The sequence below is a fragment of the Anastrepha obliqua genome, chromosome 2 (genome assembly GCF_027943255.1).
Source record: "Anastrepha obliqua isolate idAnaObli1 chromosome 2, idAnaObli1_1.0, whole genome shotgun sequence".
NCBI classification, from domain to species: domain Eukaryota; kingdom Metazoa; phylum Arthropoda; class Insecta; order Diptera; family Tephritidae; genus Anastrepha; species Anastrepha obliqua.
In genome coordinates this window covers 116,790,150-116,806,636 of record NC_072893.1, presented here as the reverse complement: position 1 = coordinate 116,806,636, position 16,487 = coordinate 116,790,150, and the positions used below count along the sequence as shown (strand labels likewise).

At 34.6% G+C, this 16,487-nt stretch overlaps 1 protein-coding gene across 1 annotated transcript in view; it reads left to right on the top strand.

Annotated features, from left to right (window-relative positions):
* Nucleotides 1–8,298, top strand: part of LOC129238377 (uncharacterized) — a 125,284-nt gene extending 116,986 nt beyond the window's left edge. The window contains exon 8 of the mRNA XM_054873403.1: nucleotides 7,156–8,298. Within this exon, the coding sequence (XP_054729378.1) occupies nucleotides 7,156–8,298 (1,143 nt within the window). The remainder of the gene's footprint in view (nucleotides 1–7,155) is intronic.
* The last annotated feature ends 8,189 nt before the right edge of the window (nucleotides 8,299–16,487 follow it).

The window sequence follows — 16,487 nt, the reverse complement described above, 5'->3', positions numbered from 1 at the left end:
AATGTGAAATATGTCGAAGTCAACTATGGATATTTAGAGCTGCAATATCTAGTATGCCATTGTGTTACTAGGCAGCTGAATTTTTTTGTAGCCAATACATGATTGGTCTTCAATGACGGCATAGGACCAGAGCTGGTTATATATCGTTCATTTGATTACATCTGGATCTCTTCAGTCAATTAATGGAGATTATTTTTTTGTTATTGTTGTAGCAGCATAAACACCCCCCACACATATACCAAGAATGCTGCTGGAGGAAACATAGAACCGACTGTGGTGAGAAAGTTGATGGATATGCCTTCAAATGTACCTAAGAGATGGTTCCATCTCCAGCAAGTGCCTATCCGAGTAGTTCCTAGGAAATTACTTGCTGTGCATAGTATTATGCTCCTTAATAAGAAGTTTACAGACTCTACGGTGAAGATGTTGGATAAGCGACTTGAAGAGGCATCTCGTGGCTGTTTTGAGTGCAGTATTTTGGCATGTCTGCAGCTTCAGCCTCTGTGCTTCACTAGTAGTTCAAGGCATTGAAATGAGGGTTGTGTAATTAAAAACTGGTTAGCAACATTTCTTATTAAACAACAAAGGCAGCTGTATTGGCACTGGAATTAACTCCTCTTAATGCTCGGACAAACATTTTCATTGAAAGCCAAGCGACTATTAAAGCGATTATGGCTCCTTGGACTCACTCGGAATGTGTTCAACAACGGAGATCCGAAGTGCAGAGTTCATCCATTGAAACGGAAATGGACAGGTCACTATTTACTGAACACCAGAACACAGAGGAATAGAAGAAAATAAGAGAACTCTTGAGCTCACTAAGGCAGTTATTCGTTCGCCGAGATTGAGCAGGTCAGACACATACCCATCAATATTCTTTCTGAAAATGGAACCAAATGAGGAACTAGCTCTGGAAACTCAGTCGGTATGCGAACACTGGACCTCGTCAAAAAACAACCAAAATTATAATAAGGGCTTGGAATACGAAAATTACAAACTTTATTTTTTCACTTTCTAGAAAAGACTGACAAAACAAATGGTTGGAGTACTGACTGGGGCACTGTCTCACTCCACATCACGCAGCTGAATGGGTTTATTCCAGAGCGATGCGCATAACACATGCAACGAAGTGAATGCGAAGGTATTTTGGATCACTTACTTCTCTACTGACCTGCTCTTTGTAGAACTCGACATATGTGCCTAGGATCAGCATACTTTTTAGCCTTGAACGATATTGCTTCTTAAAACTCGCGAAGGCGTGCATTAAGAATTATATAAAATAATATCTTCCATTCCAAATACATAGCACTGGTAACACAATAAAGCTTAGAGATCTATGTGAGATCTTTTACGAACCATCTGACCTAACCCATCCAAATCTGAAGTCGCATTTCCTCTTCCACTCATAGTTGTACCACCCTAAATATAAAAACTGACCTCAATTTCCATTAATTTTTGCGATCTTGGTTCTAAACAAGTTTTTGCTTTCATGCTTTTTTCCAACTTTTTTTCGACTCACTTAAATAAACAAGCACCAGCGAAATATGAATTTTGCGGGGACATTATCTGAGTTGATTTCCATGTATGACTGCTGTAACTAACACAACGAATCATATCCTGCAGGCGGCACACAAGCCGAAACACAAATCAAATCAATATCTTTGGGAGACATACACGTATGTTAAAGCTGGGTATTGGTAAGGGCATGAAAGCAATAAAAGAAGCCAAATCGTGCCTGCAATACAATAAATGTAGCTACACGGCGCAAGCAATAAATATCTGGATACATATAAACACCATACATTTAGATTTGCCCGGCAGAGAAAGCTGCTAGCTCTTGCTTCGCCAGGCAACGAGAAGTCCAGCGATCTTAAAAGAAGGGGTTCAGATATTCTGATCGCTTTCTAGAAGCTCGGGATTGGGAAATACTTACCGAAAAAAGAGTGTTAAAGTTAAAAATTGTACAGCCCTAGCAAACCACATGAAGGCTGAGTAGAATACTAGAAAATTGGGAAAAGTAAAACAGAAATAGCCATAATCATGAGTCAGTTTATGGGACATATTTCCTCGAAAACAAACAGTACAAATACAGGGTTGGCCATATTAAACTGACCCATTGAGTAACCCTATAACTTTTTACTGTAATTTGAAATCTAAGGTTTACGTCAACAAGCCAAAGACACTAGGCGCACTTAAGGCCAATATCCGACGGGAAATAGCCGCCATATCGGCCGAGACGCTGGCCAAAACTATGGAAAACGCCGAAAAACGGGCACATTACGCTATACGAGCTAAGGGCGACCACTTGCGCGATATCATATTCAAAAAGTGATGTAAACGAATCTCCTTGAACTAAATTAAATGTTTTTCACAATGAAACACAAAAAAATGTTTCTTTTTCCATATTTTTTTAATAATCACATGGGTCAGTTTAAGATGGCCAACCCTGTACATATCCAAATACGTGCTAAGGGCGACCACTTGCGCGATATCATATTCAAAAAGTGATGTAAACGAATCTCCTTGAACTAAATTAAATGTTTTTCACAATGAAACACAAAAAAATGTTTCTTTTTCCATATTTTTTTAATAATCACATGCGTCAGTTTAATATGGCCAACCCTGTAGAGTCCCCCTCATTAACCTTTGTAGGAGTTGCTAAGATGAAGATGAGCCACACGACTTAAGAAGTCTTTGTGACCGTTCGCCATCTTGTAGAAGAAATGAAACATTTTAGGCACATTATTTTAAACAAACCTGAGAGCCCTAGCAGAATTAGAAATGTGATAATTGCTTAAGTTCATTGACCCTACGGGCTGGCTTGTAGATGGGTAAAGAATTCGGATCAGGTTCGTTGACTTTACAGTTTAGTATAAGAGAAAGTACAGGTTTTTAATCGAAGTTGGTATCACAAAGAGCCCATCTTAGAGAGAGAATTTTTAGCAGCCACCTCAAAATAACTTAATCCAACCTAAACCAATAGCGAGGTCTATACTTAAGAACAGTACAGATTTCCTATCCGTTATGAACTGCCTCCCACTCTCCCACACAATTATGAACCATGTGTCGATAAATTCGCCGTCCCGTTGCGCCAAATGTTAGACACTCACCCAATATTGACTTGAGCGAATGAGTATGAAGAAGAAACTGAAGTAAGAAAGGAATGGTTTCCGCGATTTTTGAAGTTGCGCGTTCACAAGGGATAGCAAACTCGGTGTTAATGGTATGATAGTCATGCGCAAATCCCCTATACTATGGCGCTTACAGGCAACCATTGCGCAAATAGTTAGTTTCAAAAAATAATAGGAAGAATGTTTTCAATACTATTGCAGTTAGTATATTTTTCAACTAGTTACAATCTAGTTACTAATGAACTGGTTTATACCTGGTTAAATAAGTACTAGTACTGAATCAAAAATGTATTTCATTAATTTTAGAACTTCTCTGCAATATAGTTACCTCAGGCTAATCAAAAAATTGTTCATCTGAGTTAAAATATATTTAAAAAAAATAGTAAAGAATATATTTTTATAAAGTAATGCCCTAAGCCCATTTCTGTTTTAATTAGTTACCATATAGTCACTAGGGAACTGTTCGCAATTATCGAAATTGATGCTAATCAAAAGTTTATTTCACAAAGTTGAACTTATTTCAGAATTTCTCTGCGGTGTAGTTACAGCGGCTACTGGCTACCCAGAAGTATTAATGAAGTTTGCTAATACTTAATATAATTAAAAACGCTTGTATTAAGAATGATTATTAATAGATGGGTCCATTTTTGTACTAGTTACAATTTACCCACTAACGAACTGGTTGGTAACTGGGTAATTTCGTACTAGTGCTAAGCTAAAAATTTTAAGCTTGTATTAAACATATTTTTAATAGCACCCCATTTAGTCCATTTCTGAACTAGTTACAATTTTGTAATTAACGATCTGGCGACATTCGTACTAGTGCTAAACTAAAAGTATCTTTCAATAATTTCAAATTATTTCGGAATTTCTCTTCGGTGTGTTTACGGTAGTCATAGGCCACGCAATAGTGTTAATCAAGTGCGCTTATATTTACTATATATAAAAAATGTTGTATTGAAAATGCCTCTAATAGCACTCCATTCAGTCCATTTTTGAACTAGTTGCAATTTAGTCACTAAAGAACTGGTTCGCAATTGGTGAAATTGGTCTTGATGACAAACTTAAAAGTTAGAAGTTTATTTTAAAAATGTTTCTAATAGCACCTCATTTAATCGATAGGTACAGCTCAATACCTTGCGAACTGCTTCACAACTGGTGACATTGGTAATAATGCTAAACTAAAAATTTCAAGTTTGTTTTAAACATGAACAACAGCAATCCGTTTAGTAAACTTTTTGTAATAGTTACTTTTTACTCACCAACGTACTGGTTCGCAACTGGTGACATTGGTACTAACGCCAAACTAAAAGTATCTTTCAATAATTTCAAATCGTTTCGGAATTTTTCTTCGGTGTGGTTACGGTGCTCATAGTCTACACAAAAAAGTTAATCAAATGTGCTATTATTTAAATAAAAAAGCTTGCATCAAAAATGTTTCTAATGGCAACCCATTTTGTCTATTTCTGAACTAGTTACAATTTAGTCCCAATTTAACTCGTTCGCAACTGGTTAAATTGGTACTAGTGCCAAACTAAAAATTTACTTCGATTGTGCTAAACTATAATCTCGACAAATAGTAATAAAAGTTTTCTTACTCCAATTTTGAACTGACACAATTTAGTCACTAAGGAACTGGTTCGCAGCTGATGAAATTAGTACTAGTGTTGAACCAAAATTTATAAATGGCTCTAAAAATCACAAAGAGCACACTGGTTGGGAACCAAAAGATTTCCATGCAGGGTATTGTCACTATAGCTTTGCTAGTGTAGGTACCTACACACATATCGTTGCACGTAATAGATTATTTATGGAGTTGTTCGAAAATCCTCAGAAAAAAATCAGTTACCGAATATTGAACTTTTCGTTGGCATTTATTGATTTCAAGGTATTTTATTTTGTTTCACCTTTTTATTACATGCCTTCACGTTTCAATATTTACAGCTTTTACACACATATGAATAGAGCAAAATTTATTGGTGCATAAAATTCTACTAAAAATTCTCTTAGCTGGCCACCATTTTTTATAAGGCTCACCACGCGCTACGGCTTTAGACACATTTGGTGGCATGTTTGCTTCAATTTTTAAATTTGTCTTTTCTGACTTTTTTATTATACAACTTCACTTACATATTTACAGGCGTTTTTTTTTATAGCGCACTGCTTTGACTATTTTATAGCCTCTGCTAGTGATTTTGTACCAACTTTTTTGAGTGGCACACTCTACTGCGCCTTTTTTGTGTCTCTATTTGTTTTTGTTTTTGTTTTTCTTTTTACTTACCCGCTTTCAATGCTCTTTCGTTCATTATCGGATTTTGTTGATTTGTTTGTTGACTTATGCGCACGTTTACGACTTTACTTTTCCACGTGCTTTTTGCCATACTGGCTTATCACTTGTGTCACTGTAATAACAAACATTGGGGTTGATTTGGTGACAGATGACAATCATCAATGATAAGAGGATTATTTGATTTTTAATTTAAAACCAGCAAATTTCGGTGGTATAAAGCTTCACCAAGGACAAGTAAGATTTTTTGCTTCTTCTCCGGAAGTGGCAACAAAGAGAAAATGGATTTTAAAGGGATTGAAATTTAAATTTTTGCTGGCATTTTTTTTTTTCTCCGTCGACTGGTAAAAATGGGATTGAAAGTAAAGCATTTCCAATAATTTCCATATTTTAATAGAATCAAAATTTCAAAAATCAATATAAAATCTTGCTTTGACTCTTTCGATGGCTCTTATGCAATAGCGATAGTTAAACCTCGCCAGGAGTCTATCAAAAAATCAATTTAAAGCAAGGAAGCCATGGTTGTGCTTGGTTATATAAATCTTCTAAGAGATTTTGTTGTAATGACATAAAACATTTCCTATACATTTTTGGGGAATCTGGCTGAAGTGACAGTCCTTGAACATATTTCAATATGGATCAACCCGTTACAACTATCGGCGTACAAACAATCGGGAGAACTTCTTCTAGAAGAGGAATGTCTAAAATAGGCAGGAAATGAAGGATTCCGATTCCAAAGAGACCATCATTAGCTCATCTCAGGCGTTTTATAAGCCATCATATGCACAGCGCCCCAGAAAACGCAAAAGTTCTAGTCTTTATTGAATACCTCCAAAATCAGCATAGCGCGCCTTCAGGGTGACATGCACGTCATAGACGCCAATTTCCTCTTTCGTTAGCTTAATCCTGTGAGTGGAATTAAATTAAAATTTGTAGTAGGTTTGGTAAGACGGTTACCACCAAGAATAAGAGAGATCTCTCTGTGACATGACACCTGAACTCGTCCGTTGTGGTAAAAGCTGAGGCAGAGTTGATTCAAGTAAAAAGAGTCAAGGCTCTGACGACGCCATGCTGCAGATCCAAACTAGTCAACTCCTGTAAGGAGGAGATCAAATATCTTGGGTGCGCAAATAATATTTCTGTAGTCTGGGAAATTAAATTGCTGATGAGCTTGCCAGGAAGAGGACTGAATTAGTCTCAGTGACCTCCTACCCGGTCATCGGCATCCTCCTGACTATTGTTAAAAGCGCAAAAAACATGGAGCTCCATTTCTTGGAAACCAACAGAAAACCCCATTTGGAGGCGAGCTAAAGAGAACAGGCGAGTATTGGCTAGACCTTGGGTTAAGGTGCGATGGGCAAGCGACTATTTGACTTAAACATTCCAAGAAATGAACAACCATATTTCGGGCTTGAAACCGACACGCAAAAACAATTTCCAAACGATGCAAAGCTTAAGATGCGCAGAAATCAAATCCAAGAATATAAGCAACTTCTTTTTCTTCTTAGCAACTACCGGACCATAAATGTATCCCTGTTTCAAAAGATTATTTCAACAATAAGTTCCTTTTGAATTATGTAACGTTCTTTCCCACTGGTGGGGTCTTTCAATGCATACAAACTTATCTCGCTGCTGTACAGTGAGCTTTTCTTCTCTGATTTTCAATTAATTCTTATAATTTCTGCGCATATTCCTCACATTTACTTATCTCCCACTTTGACCTTCTTCCATTTCCAGGTGAACGCCATCCAACATGTCGACGTCTGCATGTTCAACAACGGCAAATTCAAAAATGTTGTCGCCGACTCCGACACCAGCTCGCCCGTGGATCGCACAGTCCCTCCTGGTGGCACGCTAAACACCACAGTCATACTCAAACCCCAACGCGGCCAAACCAAAAACTGGATTGCACTCGAAGATACGCTACAGCACGCCACTGAATTGGAAGAGGTCAACGGTGTCATCGCTGCCTCAGCGATACGTTCACCAAATCTTATACTAGCGCCCGGACAAGCGATGAATCCTTGTCACAGTCCCGCCGTGGGCATACCACAACCAACAGGCTACCATGGACACGGCGTTTCGGGCAATGTGGGTGATGACCGTAACGTCTTCGCCATTTATGTGTCCTACTATGTGAAGGTGAAGCTAACATTGAGCAGTATGGGTGGCGAACTCTCGCTGAAGCTACCATTCGTGTTGGTGCATGTGGAAGAGCCGCGTATGCATCACATAGTTGAGAGGCTAGCGCTAGACGATGTGCCAGCGGGTAAGAGAAGTGATAATAAAGTGGAAAGTGGCGCTACTACAACAGCAGCGGGTATAATAGGAGCGTCGGCACGCAAAGATGGAAATGGACGATTGAGTGGGCATGCACAACACCTCGATCGCATCGAATCTGTGGACGATGAGATACGCTTGCCGATACCAGAACCAGATACGCCAACTACTATATCAAGCAACAATAACAAGCGTAAACTTGTGCGCAGCGAAACGCTAGCTAAAGACTTGGAGGAGGAAATAGAAGAGCAGGTAGCAATAGAAGCTAGGAAATCTACGCTTACCAGTGCAGAGAACAGTGTTACAAAAGAAGACGCAGAGTTGGAACAAGTGCATGTAGTGCAAATACACGCACATGAGACGGTGGGCAAAGAAGCTCAGTCGGAGGAGGCCAAGCAACAAATGATGGATACAGAAGCGAAAGAAGATGTGGTATTGGAAAATACCCCCTCGGTTGTTGATAAACAGCAGCAAACAGTCGATCAACCCAACGCCCCAATCACTGAAGAGATAGTTTATGCAAATGTGCAAATAGGTTCCACAGCTATGGAGGAAACGCCTAACGTCGATGGTCTCAACCCACAAGCAACTAATGTGTGATTCTCATTTCTACGCGGAATGTTCCACAAGAAACGACACACAAACAAGATTTAGATTTAAGCTGCTCATTGAAAAATACTCCTATAGACAGAGCGATTATATTTGGTTTTTTAAGAGATGTGAGATCATTTGGAAACAAAGCGCGCGGGTGAATCTCGCAAGGCAGTAATTATGAAAAAAAAATAAAGTATCAATGTTAGCTGTATGTTTCTGGATCATTAAGAATGTTTCAAATGAAACAAAGTAAATAAAAACAATTAAATAGGTTTTTTACAGTGAATCAAGCAGTCTAATCCAAAATGGATGTGATAAATCCAAAGGTAATTTATGTTTCTAGAGTTTTTGTTTTCAATCATTTCACACTTGTACCGCCATTGCTTTCTGTGAAGGAATAGAGTCTTGCTGAAAGATGTCACCGCGTAGACTATCAATTTAGGATTTGACTACTCTCTAGAACATATATCGAGAGCAGCAAAATTTACTAGAAATCTTTGAGTGAAGTACAGTTCCTCTGTTGTTCACAAGAACTAAAGCTAGAAGGCTAAAAACTTCGCGTGAAAGACAGCGGGAGGGCTGAGGTAGGGTTCTAAATGCCTTCGCACTAACAGCGACCGTCGTCTACTGCGTTGAATGGTGGGACCACTAAAACAATCCCTCCTCTTCTTCTGGGGGGGGGGGGCTCCCTTCTCGAAACCACTTCTGCATTACTTCGGGCGAGCTCGGAATGGCGTCCATGAGCTTTCCACGAGCCGACTGTCACAACTAAATTACGTGTGTTCGGCGTCATCGCTCGATGCTTCGCAATATATGCACCTAGGTCGCACCTCACCCATGCGGTGCAAGTATTTCCGAAATATCAGTGGCCCGAGAGGAACTTAGTCATGAAACAGTTCACTTCCTCGGAGTTCATTTAACCCATTTGCGTATTATTGGAATGAATTTCGTTGTCCATCTCGTCGATTGTTACTGTATTGCCATTTGCTGTGGTGGAAGTGGCGAGCACCTCTGCCGCTGCAAGTGGGCTGGTTGGCGTATACTGCGCTGGCTGCAGCCCTCCATTACTGGTACTGGAGGTATCCTTCCTCTGAATGCTAGTGTTACTGTCTCCATTGCCTTTTGCGGCTGGTTCGCTTCCAGCTGCATTTAGAGTGGATGCGTTCTTTCCCTGTGGGCATCTTCCAGTTTCGACCATCTCTGCTTCCTTCTTCAATTTTTTCCTCGGAGGTTTATTTTTAGTTTTTGTTACTCTTATTCAATTCTTTAGAGCCCCGACTTCAGGCCGCTATCCTCACATGAAAGTGCAGTTTCCCTTAGCGGCCCCATGGTTATTTACGCAAGGGCCTCCCTACTGGGCAATAGAGTTCAGAGCCAGGACAAGAGCCAGTCAGGATTTCTCAACTGAGCCTTCACCACCAACTTAATGGTGACGTGTGAGAAACGTACCCGAAGGCTTGCTAGAGTTTTAACGGGATGGAGGCGATTGTAGCATTATCCTTCCAGCCATTTCGGTGAGGTGTCACCCTACTCTACTGAGGTGATAGAATATTACTTTCAGCAGCCAATGGACCATAATCAGGATCTTACTGGTCTCGATCCTGATGAGCTTTACAGCCCTGGCGCTGGAGATTTTCGAGCCGAGCCCCCTTCTTCTCCTGCTGGATTTTAGTCACCTCTTACGACAGACATACCTCTCAAGTATTAGAATCTTATGATTTTGACACTTGAAATAATCGCTTATAAAATTATTTATAGACAAAGCGATTGCTTGGAAACGAAGGAGACTGTTATCAATAGCTGCAAGACCCCTCCGCGACACAAAGCCATTGAGCTCCTCTAACAACAAATAGTCAACCTGCTCAGTAAGGAGCTCAGACCAACTTCCAGAAATTCTCAATATCTACGAGACACCTCTCTCGAAGCACGACATGTGGAAAGGATTTGCACTGAAATCACTTTTGATAAATTGAGTTTGTAGATATGACAGTAATAAAAAACTGCATACAAATTTTTTCGCAAATGATTGTTAAAAAAAAGAACAAAAAACTCACATTTGTGTACCTAAAATATAATGCAATGAAGTTGTTTCAATATGCAAATTTTTGAAATTTGTATGGTAGATGTATTTGATAGAAAATTGATTTTTTAACTTAGCGAATTTATGATGAAATACAGCGCACCAAAGATTAGAATTTATTGTTAGTTGAGAAACAACAACAAAAAAATATTATAAAGAATTTGTGGAGTGAGACACCGCCGAATTATAAAATATTCCTGCACAGCAAAATGATTATACTATATACAAAAATACTTGCATCCAAATAGAAAAACCCTATGATAAGATATTAATAAAACTAGTGTCATAACCGTAAACAGTAAGAGGAATTCAAAATGCATGAAATTTCGAATTTCAAATTTGAGAATGCTTTAACAGTGCTTAAAAGTGTAATATTTTGAAATTAGAAACATTGCATGGCCAAAGTATTTGAAATATGCAAATTGTAAGCAAAACAAAAATGCAAACTTTTTACTAAGTGTAATTTTGTTGATATTGGAAACTAATTTTGAAAAGTAGTTTTGAAATACGGTTTCAATGGTCCAATTGCCTGAAAATATAATATACATATCGTGAAAGTGTACAAGTGGAATGATTTTTGGCAAAAACAGGCATAGGAAACTAACCTACAAATAAAAAAGAAAAAATAAGCTAACCGGAAAATAAGAAAACTGACCTAGAAATAATAACAAAATATAAGATAAGTGTTTCCAAAGAGATTAAGAAAATAATGAAGGCCTAGTTAGTCTAGACTTGACTTAACTTAACTTGACTTGACTTAACTTAACTTAACTTAACTTAACTTAACTTGACTTGACTTGACTTGACTTGACTTGACTTGACTTGACTTGACTTGACTTGACTTGACTTGACTTGACTTGACTTGACTTGACTTGACTTGACTTGACTTGACTTGACTTGACTTGACTTGACTTGACTTGACTTGACTTGACTTGACTTGACTTGACTTGACTTGACTTGACTTGACTTGACTTGACTTGACTTGACTTGACTTGACTTGACTTGACTTGACTTGACTTGACTTGACTTGACTTGACTTGACTTCACTTTTTTGAAATTTATAAGAACGAAAATCTGGCAACCTGATTCTCTTATCGCTCTCAATTTACGTAAAGACGTGATTTACCTACAGAGATGTAGATCTTAGAATATACAGACTTTCTTAAGAATCTAAAATCTACAGATTCTTAAATTCCTTACATTAAGTTAAGTTCAGTTTTTTTCAAACATTTACGCAGCTTTTTACATAGAGCAGATTTGCACAAAAATTAAGTAAAGTTACAATAATTAAGTCTAGACTAAATTGAACTTTAGTCAACTAGTAACATAAAAAACATAGAAAATGCGTAGATACAGAAGTCGTCGTTGCCAAAGTAGCCAGATGCACTTTACTACGTTTCGCCTAGCATATTTGTCAGTTACCTATTATTAGTTTAAGTACAAAATAATTAAGACTTGTCTACATAGGGTTAGGTTAAGTTATAACAATGTTACCAAAGTTAAGTTAAGTTACCAAAGACAAATCACTTGCCTCCTGTAGCTGAGAAAATCAGTTTTGTGTACCCAATTTCCTTGCCGTTTTTGATGCGGAGGAGATCGGAAAGTGAAGGGTAAAAAAGAAGATATTTCAGGTACAAGACAAAGTTAGTAAAGACATAGAGAATTCCAGATTGTGGTTGTTACTGTAGTGTCAGCAAATTTCAATTCGTTTGAGATCTCGTCATGAACTGTTTTATTCAACTTATTGTAAACTTGAAACCATAGCTCACATAGAATCCATAACTACGGGTATAACTACCCGTACAGAAACGCCAAGCTGAAATATGTTTTACCACCACTAGATTAAACTTCAACTGGTGGCTGGATGTTCATCTGATTACATCATCTGGTACGCAGTTTGCAAATGAGGTCCTTGATGTTTTGTTTATTTCGGATCTTCGTTCGTAATATGCTAACAGCAAATTTTAGTAATTCCTTAGTCCCACTTTACCTGGAATTATATTATATTTACTGTATATACTCAGTTTCAGTTAAATCAAATCAGAAGAAAATCATCAATCAGTCAGTTAAAGTTCCATGAAAACCAGTTCAGCGATTTCTAAAATTAATTCTGAAAAACTCACAGAAGGGCAAACAGGTAGACACAAAACTAAACATGCTTGTTGAGGTTTTCGCTTCGTGGAACATAAAAGAAAAATTAAGAATTAATGTTAAAATTTTAAAGAAGTAATTAAAAACTGTAACTTAAAAACAGTACCTTAAAATTGAAAAATGAATATTATGATTGAAAAATTAAGAAATAATAACTGAAAAATGAAAAACTATTATTTGGAGACGAAAAGTTATAATAAATAAAAAAGAGTTAAATATTTAAAATTAAAAACTAAAAACATAAGAACTAAAAATTAAAAGCCCAAAATTTGAAAATAAAAACTAAGAATTTAAAATAAAAGCTATAAAATTAAAAATAAAAGAAATTAAATTAAAAACTAATATCAAAAACTAATAATTAAAAACTAAATCTACAAAGTAAAAACTATAAATAAAAAATCAAAAACTATAAATTAAAAATTAAAAAACTATAAATTTAGAAATGAAATTAAAAGACAAATATTTAAAAATGAAAATAAAAATTAAAAAATAAAAAACTGAAAGCTACAAAGTAAAAACTATAAATTAAAAATTAAAACCCAAAAATTTAAAAATTAAAATCATGAAATGAAAAAAAAATAAAATTATAAAAAACTAAAATAAAAAATTAAATAACAGAAATTAAAAATTAAAAACTAAAAGTTACAATTAAAGTAAAAGAGAAAACTTTAAATCTAACCTAAATTTGAAACTTAAAAGCTAAAATTTAAAAACATAAAATTTTATCCAAAACTAAAAATTATAAGATAAAAATAAAAATAAAAATAAAAATAAAAATAAAAATAAAAATAAAAATAGAAATAAAAATAAAAATAAAACTAAAAACTAAAAATCAATCACATAAAAACATAGCCAAAAATAAAAATTAATAACTATATATTTGAATAAAAGATAAAAATTAACAATCAAAAATTAAAATTGAGAAATAAAAATTAAGAATTTAAAATAAAAATTGAAAATTATACAATAAACCTAAAAAATTAAAAATTAAAAACTAAAACTAAAAATTAAATGTTGAAAGTTAAAAATTAAAAATGAAAAGCTAAAAATTAGAAAGTAAAAATTAAAAACTAAAAATTTTAAATTAAAAGCTGAAATTTAAAAACTAAAAATTTTTAATTTAAAATTAAGAACACGAGAAATTAAGAAATAACCTATAACACTGTGCGACAATTTTGGGGTCATCAAAATCAAACCACACCGGACCTTTTTTTTCTGAAAATATACCTATTCAATAGCAAAACCCTCGCTGGGTTTTTAAAAGTTAGCTCGATTTTTGTTTTTATAGCGTTTTGAAGTTTTCTATTTTCATGAGATTTTGGAGTTTTACCTGTACGCAAAATTTGACTTATAAATCGACCTTTGTTTGATTCAATCGATTTATTTTGTCATAGCTTGATGCAGAAATTTCGTATATGTACAAATAAACTTATTTTGAGAAGAACCTATATCTCAATACGCAATTTTGAATACCAAAATCTCGAAAAATTCTATGTTTTTACCATTTTTTACTGTAATTATGAAAATAATTAAAATTTCTCACTATTTCTTCTAGCAAAAATGTTGCAAAATGTACTAAAAAAGTCATTTATAAGATAAAAACATAAAACTGAACTTTAAGTTTGTTATTTTCTAAAAAAATAAATTTTTAACAAGATTTTTCTTCATAAAAATAATTTTTTTATACTCTGCTTTAAATTTTTTTTTAAATATCTAAAAACTCTGCAGGTAAAAATATTAAATAGATTAAGTAAAAAGAATATAGACTTGAATTCTTATAATTTTTTTTTTTTATTAAAATAAAGAATTTTTACGTACTAAAACCTTAGAGACGAGCTCTTTTCGACAATGATTGAATTTCAACATCATCATTATTAGAGTAATCAGATTCATCAGTAAAGAATTCCATGCCTGTCTCTTCTTCTTCTACCTCATATTCTTTTTCCTCCTGGTTACTCCATTTTCCTTCATTTTCTTCCTGGTCGTATTGAAAAATATGTTTACTCCACCAACATATTTCGGCTAGTATGGCACCTGGAGCTCGTTTTCCTCGGTATCTTGACTCAAATGGCATCGCAGTTTGATGGTAGCGCTCTCCTTGCTCATCTGATTCTGTCGACAATTGTTGACTAAAATAGTCCAAATGTTGGTGAAGAAAGTGAATTTTTAATTTTTATCTGGAAAAAATACTAGCAAAAATAGAAAAATCTGAAAATGTGTATAACGGGTGGTTACGTATAAAATTGTTTTCATAATTACAGTAAAAAATGGTAAAAACATACAATTTTTCGAGATTTTGGTATTCAAAATTGCGTATTGAGATATAGGTTCTTCTCAAAATAAGTTTATTTGTACATGTACGAAATTTCTGCATCAAGCTATGACAAAATAAATCGATTGAATCAAACAAAGGTCGATTTATAAGTCAAATTTTGCGTACAGGTAAAACTCCAAAATCTCATGAAAATAGAAAACTTCAAAACGCTATAAAAAAAAAAATCGAGCTAACTTTTAAAAACCCAGCGAGGGTTTTGCTATTGAATAGGTATATTTTCAGAAAAAAAAGGTCCGGTGCGGTTTGATTTTTGATGTCGCACTGTGTAATAAAAATTAAAAAATAAAAATTCTTAATTTTAAATTAAAAGTTAAGAGTGGAAAATTAAAGATTAAATTTAAAAATAAAAACTAAAAAATGAAGGGCTTAAAATTCAAAACTAAAAATTAAAAATTGGAAATTAAAATTCAAAACTAAAAAATTAAAAATTAAAAATCAAAATTTAAAAGTTAAAAACTTTAAATTGGAAAATAAAAACCACAAAATTAAAAATAATGATGAAATAAAATGCAAAATCAAAGAGAAAACTATACATAAATACAACAATTAAATATAAATGCCTAGTATTTTACCTGTATGTGTTAGCATGCAAGCATAAATGTACTGGAATAAACTATATAGTATATATTTATACTTATATGTATATGTATATAGAGTCCTATTCTGTAAGTGATTTGTATAGAAATGTATTTGTTAACACAAGAAGCTGGTCTTCTGAAGATTTTGTTGTAAGTCTAGTTGCATTGGATAAGGTATTTTTAATATTAAAACTAAAAAAGATTTCAAAGTTTGAAAAGAAGATTAAAAGGTAGTAGAAATTATTAGTTAAGACACTCAGTGCAATAAAGTTTATTTAAGTAAGGCAAAAGCAACTTTTAAATTGAAGCCCCCAAAATACAATTAGCTTAAGCTGCATGAAAACCAAAAACAACGTTATACATATACCATATACATACATACAAGCTGCAGATAGCTGGCTTGTACTAATCAAAAAGTGTAGCATACTTTTGAGGTGTCTTACTCCAACAACTCTTACAGCAGGCATATAGCTGATAAGAACATTAAATGCAAAGCTGTGCAGGCACTAATAAATATTTATTGATGTTTGAAATGTTTTAGAATTAACGATGAGTTTCATTTTTTATAAGCAGCTTGTGAAAAATAATTAAATTAATGGATAAAAGGAAGTGACTATTAGCGAGAGGCCAATTTCAAGTGTAAATGATAGCTTAATGTGAAACTTGTGTTTAAAAATAAAATAAAAAGGTATATAAATAAAATAAAAAGGTGTATAAATAAAATAAAAATAACAACAAATGTGTGTGAATATGAAATAAATCAATAAATAAGCGAAAAAAAGGTTCCGAATTTTTAATGCATTGTGGCCGAAACGGATGAGTATCAAAACAAAAAATTATTTCAGCAGTACTCTAAGCACAGTGCCGGTCAGCATTCAGCAAGCAATTTAGTTAAGCTAAAAATAGCATGGCAATGAACAAAAAGCCTTTCGCCCACGCACTTGGTGTGCGTAAAGCAAGTAAAGACAAAAGCTCTCAAAAATTCCCCAACATGGAAGCTAGAAGGGAAGATATTATTTGAGAAGCTATATAAATAAAAGAAACGGATTTA